Source organism: Nelumbo nucifera, chromosome 6, assembly GCF_055504915.1.
Source record: "Nelumbo nucifera cultivar China Antique chromosome 6, China Antique-T2T, whole genome shotgun sequence".
Lineage (NCBI taxonomy): Eukaryota > Viridiplantae > Streptophyta > Magnoliopsida > Proteales > Nelumbonaceae > Nelumbo > Nelumbo nucifera.
The window spans coordinates 30,948,533-30,954,178 of NC_142654.1; the positions used below are offsets into that span (position 1 = coordinate 30,948,533).

Genomic DNA, 5,646 nt, shown 5'->3' on the forward strand with positions numbered 1-5,646 from the left:
CAAATACATACAAGATAATACAAACTGAGAAAGGATTATAACATTAGACCAAGTAATGTCAAGCGACAAAGCTCAGCTGAACTTATATTGTTAACATCCTTTACTTGTAATTTCCTTCTCTAACAGGTTTGATTTCACATTATTTTGTACAAGTTGTACATAAACTACCTGGGGTTTCCATTAATAATAAATACCCCCTTCAACTTATCTATTAATTTCAGATACCCTCACTTTGTTAAATAGCATGTGATGATCGCATTATAGATTTAAACTTTCATGATACCCATTTTAATGTTGTCAAAATCAAGCAAATATTTTAAAATGAAAGAGTGGAGGCAAATTTGGTAACCTGCAAATTGAGGCCTACCTACTATACGGTGTATATGTGAAATGTCAAAGATGCTTTGCTTATTTTATTGCGTATATTGGTGTGATGCAGTAAAAAAAAAAAAAGGAAATTAATAAGTTCTATGAAAACATGTAAGAAATAGAGAAGACGTCGCGATCCAAGTGAGTATGTCAATCCATTTATAAATATAAATGGTTTTTCTTTCTTTTCTTTTCTTTTCTTTTTTTACCTTTTTTTTAAAAAAAACCAAACGTAGCCTTAGAGTACACATTTATCAATCTAGTGAAATATCAGAATTTTCCAAATTTAGCTTCAATTAAGACGTTTTTTTTTTGTTTGTATATGTTTAGTTGGTTTCTAATAAGGAATAACATGTTAGATTAGGATTAAGTTGTATATGTTTCTTTCTCTGTGGGATTAAGTTGTTTTCTTTGTGGCTTCTCTGAGCATAAATTGTTTTTGACCTGCGCTAGGGTTTCACTTCTTTTTAGTTTTTTATTTTATTGTTGGAAAGCCCAAGTAGGAGATATATGTAATTTACCATATTACTTTTGTAATTAAGGAGAAGCAAAAAGTAGAAGCTGAATTAACGTGGTCAAATCATGCAGGCTCAATGTTAAAATCTCCAAACAGCCCCGAAAAGACATATTTAAAGGCTTCACTTTTTTAGGAATTAGGTATTAAGACAGTCCTTTGGGGTGAAATTAACCGGTCCGGATTTCCTACTAACTCAATTCTACCATCCTCTCTACTAACCCAATAAAACAATGCCACCTATACCTAAACATTTTTTACAATCCTAACTTTTCCGAATAATTAACAGCTGTTATTGCCCTCCGTTAGAAATCTTTTCCTAAAAAGTTCTTTTTCTTGTGCACGATTTCTTTGTAATTCTTCTCACCCTTTCCTTTCTGGTGTTGCCAGAATTTATTATATTCACCGGACTGGATGACCTCAACCATAAGTTTCACTATACAACCATTGAACTAGAATCAACCAGGATGAATGCACAGGAGGTGATGAGAAAAAGCGAGGAGTATGTAAAGCAGTTGCTTGCTTGCCAAGAAAGAGATGAAGCACAAGATCAGTTGCAGAGACTACTTAACAATGCCTTACCATTAGGTCCAACTGAAATCTGCACTGTTTTTCCATGTGTTCAACTTGAGAGTCCTCGTTTGCAACCAAAGATGGCAAATTCAAGCGTTACTGAGTCCTAATAGTCTCTAAGAAACATTCAATCATCACTCGCATGGTTCCTCCCCTGTTTATTCCTTCATTGAAAACATGAACATTGCTGATTCAAGTAACACAGGCGTGCAACATCATCCATTTGTCCAAGAATGTAACAAGTTAACCCCCATGGATATGGTATCTGCTGAAAATAGTGGTATCGTGTCTAAATGTTCAACAGAGGTGGATCGGGCTTCTCTGGTAATTGATAATCTGGTTAAGGGAAAGCATTTTCCCCAAAAACGGAGACTCTTGCAGGCTGTAATAGAAGCAGGACCACTGCTTCAAACACTTATCGTGGGAGGTCTTCTACCTCAGTGGTGAAATCTATTGGAGAAAATGGGGTCACCGTAACATTGTGACTGTTTAAAAAGTAGTTAACAGTTAGTGACTGTTGACTTTGAATTGTGCCTCTCGATCACACCCGATCGAATTGTGACCGTTGATGAAATCAACGGTCAACAACGCACCAAAACCAATGCCGCCCATCGCTAGCCACACGGGTGCGAGCAAAGTGCGCCTCTAAAGCGCCTCATTGCGTCGCACACACGCGCGCGCATTGCGCGGTATCGAATCCCCATACTCTCCTCTACTAATTCTAAGGAGTGTAAATCAACTCCTATTGAAATACTGAAAACAAAACTTATAATTTTCCAACGTGGGACAAGTTCAAAACTGGGTTTTGTAAGAGAAAAACTGATTTTTCAATCAAGTGTGCAGGTGCAATTTCTCATGTAATTGACCAATCAAACCCATTGGATTTAATCTCTTATGAGATTAAAATCTAACAAAATCCTCCCCCTCTTTAGCCCTTAAATATCCCACATGTTTCCATTAAAGGGTGTGATCCTGAAACAATTAATCGGGCTCCAGATAACAACCCAAATTAAAATGTTCAAACTTCTTTTAGTTCTTCATCGGTGAATATAACAAATTCCGGCAACATCAGAAAGGAGAGGGTGAGAGGAATTACAAAGAAATCGTGCACAAGAAAAAGAATTTTTTACGAAAAGATGTCTAACGGAAGGGCAATAACAATTGTTAACTATTTGCAAAAGTTAGGATTCTAAAGCATGTTTAGGTATAGGTGGCATTGTTTTATTCGGACCGCAAATTAACAAGTTTTAAGCCACGTTCTTGTGTCTTTTGATTTGATAAAAGGGGCTTTGAATGAAAATTTTCCTACTAAAATCATTATCTTCATCACCATCTCCCTCCTCTTCATCATCATCATCATCATCATCGTTATCATCATTACCATTGAATAATAATCTCTCGCCAGCCTAACATAAATCATGGCCATGGATGAATTCACATCTACTGCGACCATAGTCACAGCATTCCCTCAGCAATGGAAATTACAAAGTAGGCCAAGACTTGAATAGAGAGCTTCAAGCATGGACTCCCACCACAAATCCAAGAGACTGCCTTTGTTGGCTGAGTGAAAATTCTGGAGAAAGCTTAATTATGTGCATTCAACACTAAACGAATGGTATAAGGATGAATTGAGTTAAGCATTTACCTACTAAGATAATGACCGGCCTGATATATATAAATGCTCGACCCTAGATCAATTGGCTATGTTTAGTTTAGAAAAATCAAAACCTAAACCAGATCAGGCCGCTGGCCGGCCGGAGTTTTCAGGCCAGGTGATTTTTTTTTCTAAGTTTATATGTTCAGTCTTTACAAACGAGCTACTTTCTTAAATATGGATGTTCTAGACTTCTTTTACGCTGTGATAATTGATTAATTTTCTAAAAGTCTTTCTTTCTATAGCAACAACATGATTTGAGCTAGTCCACAAATTCAAAAATCCAACCAGCCAAAGAAAATTTTTTCTTTTTCAGCCAAAGAAAAAAGAAAAAATAAAATTTTCACAAAGATTTCACTCGAGGGTTCTATTAATCAGCTTCGATTCATTCATTGTTTTTTGCTTAAATCTTAAATTCATTAATTCATTCTATCTGTATAAACTTCCACCTTGAATCCTTCATATTTTTATTAACTGAAGGCCGAAAATTAGAAATTGGGATTTGAATTTTTCATGGAATGCCAAAACATACTTAAAATAATTAATCAAATCTTTCTATATAATTAAACAAATAAACAAATAAGAAACGCAACGTTTCTACGTTCAACGTGCAGCTCCGTATATGTACAATATCCCAAATAACTCACAACAGAAACCTGACACAGTTCGCCGGAAAGTTTGGTCGCCAGTGACCGTGAAACCTCTTAGATAACCATAAGTTGATGGTAACCTAGTGATGGATGGGGAGATAACGGCGATAGCGGAGGGACGTTAAAGATTCCCTGAACGTCCGTCGTTTCCCAAACAGACGCCCAATTGGAAGGTGTTAAAGGGCGAGCTGTCGAAACGCTGGTCGTGGTGTTTTCTGTCTCCGGTGACCTTTCCCTTTTAACTGGCTTCATCTCTACTTGTTCTTTTACTTGTGTCTCTTCAGCTTCGATATCTCGGCGTCTTTTCCGGGAAATGTTTGTCGGTGGGTCAGATGTTTTGCCGGCCTCGAGAGGGAAGTTGAGAATCGCTTTGCTTCCACGCATCTTGAAGGCCGCTCGGTCGTAAGCTCTTGCGGCTTCGATGGCTGTATCGAAGGTTCCCAGCCAAACCCTAGATCCCCGGCGGTTCGGGTCCCGGATTTCGGCTGCGAATTTCCCCCATGGCCGCTGCCTTACGCCTCTGTAATGCCTTCTCTCCTCAGAATCCGATGGTTTCTGGTTCGAAATAGTCACTACCGGTTGAGCCGGTTCGTTGAAGTCGGACCATTCGAATTTCTGTACGGAAGGGAGAGAGATCTTCAGCGACGGACGTCGTTCGTTGAAACTCGAGCTGGAGCTCGAGCTCAGGGATTTCGGGGTGGTCAAGTCGGCGATTTGAGGCTTCGTTTCAAATTGAAAGAAAACGTCTTGGTTATCATCGAATGGAATACGATTAGGGGGAAGCTCCAATACACCGTTATCATCCTTCTCGTTGAGCTTCAGATAGTCAGAGATTTCAATTTCTGGTTCTGGAGCCAGTGGCCCAGACATGGACGGGTAGAAAGCACCGTTAAAAGCTCCATCTTTAAGCTCGGAAGCTGAAACATCAGAGCTTGCAGTGTAGGAGGCGAATGAATCGGATTTAGAGATCAAAACTTGTGGTTTGTCTCCAAAAGTAGCTATTCCATTGATCTTGGGGGTGAGCTCGTTCAAGAAGCTTTCGAAGGAGGCGAAGTCCTCGAGGAGGTGTTGTCTTATGAGATCCAGAGCTGAAGCTTCGTCCGGCGTCGCCATGACGGGAGAGCTCATTATGTTCTTTGAAGCTTTGAAGAAGCGAAGACCAGAGGAGAGATCGATAAGATAAGAAGAAGAAGAAGAATTCGAAATTCGAAATTCGAATTGGGATAGAGAGCCAAGATGATTGAGAGTGGAATTAAGGGAGTGATGGTATATAAAGCGGTGAGGAATTTGTCTGGAGATGGAAATGGCGACTCTTTCATGGGAGGTTCCACGATGGGCGAACGAAGCATCCCACTTACTTTTTATGGTCTTTAGTTTTTCGACAGAGGGATGAAAATTTTACAATTTATTATTTATTCTTCAGGATAAAGATAAAACCTATTTCCAGGGTACTTCCAAAGAACAATCAGTTTGACGAATATGCCCCTTGCATTTGAATACCAAAATCAAATAAGGCTACAAAAATTAAATTATTAAGTTTAATTTATTTCTTGGAAATGATATATTATGAAATAACGTGATTAAGGGATGGTTATTAGTAATTAATTTGTGATTTTCATCTTTGTGTTACTGCCATGCCCGTGGTGGCTCATGGTCTGTGCCTGACTTAGACTGTTAATCAATCCCCCAAATTTTCTCAAAAATATGAATAAATTAAAGCTTTGTTTTGAAGAATTACTCTTGTGAAATTCAACAAAAGCACCTGATGGCTGAACGTTTATTGTGTGCAAATGTGGTTGGATTGCTGATTGCAGCATTCTTCTTCTTCCACATGATTTAAGCAGGGATGACGGTAGGAAACATTGGATTGGGTTGATTTGAGTCAA

At 38.6% G+C, this 5,646-nt stretch overlaps 1 protein-coding gene across 1 annotated transcript; it reads right to left on the reverse strand.

The window, feature by feature from the left end:
* Positions 1-3,639: 3,639 nt before the first annotated feature.
* On the reverse strand, positions 3,640-5,089 carry LOC104598426 (ethylene-responsive transcription factor 5). Its single transcript, XM_010260481.3, has one exon. The coding sequence runs from the start codon at positions 4,886-4,888 to the stop codon at positions 3,815-3,817; it is 1,074 nt and encodes a 357-aa protein (XP_010258783.1). The 5' UTR covers positions 4,889-5,089; the 3' UTR covers positions 3,640-3,814.
* Positions 5,090-5,646: the final 557 nt, after the last annotated feature.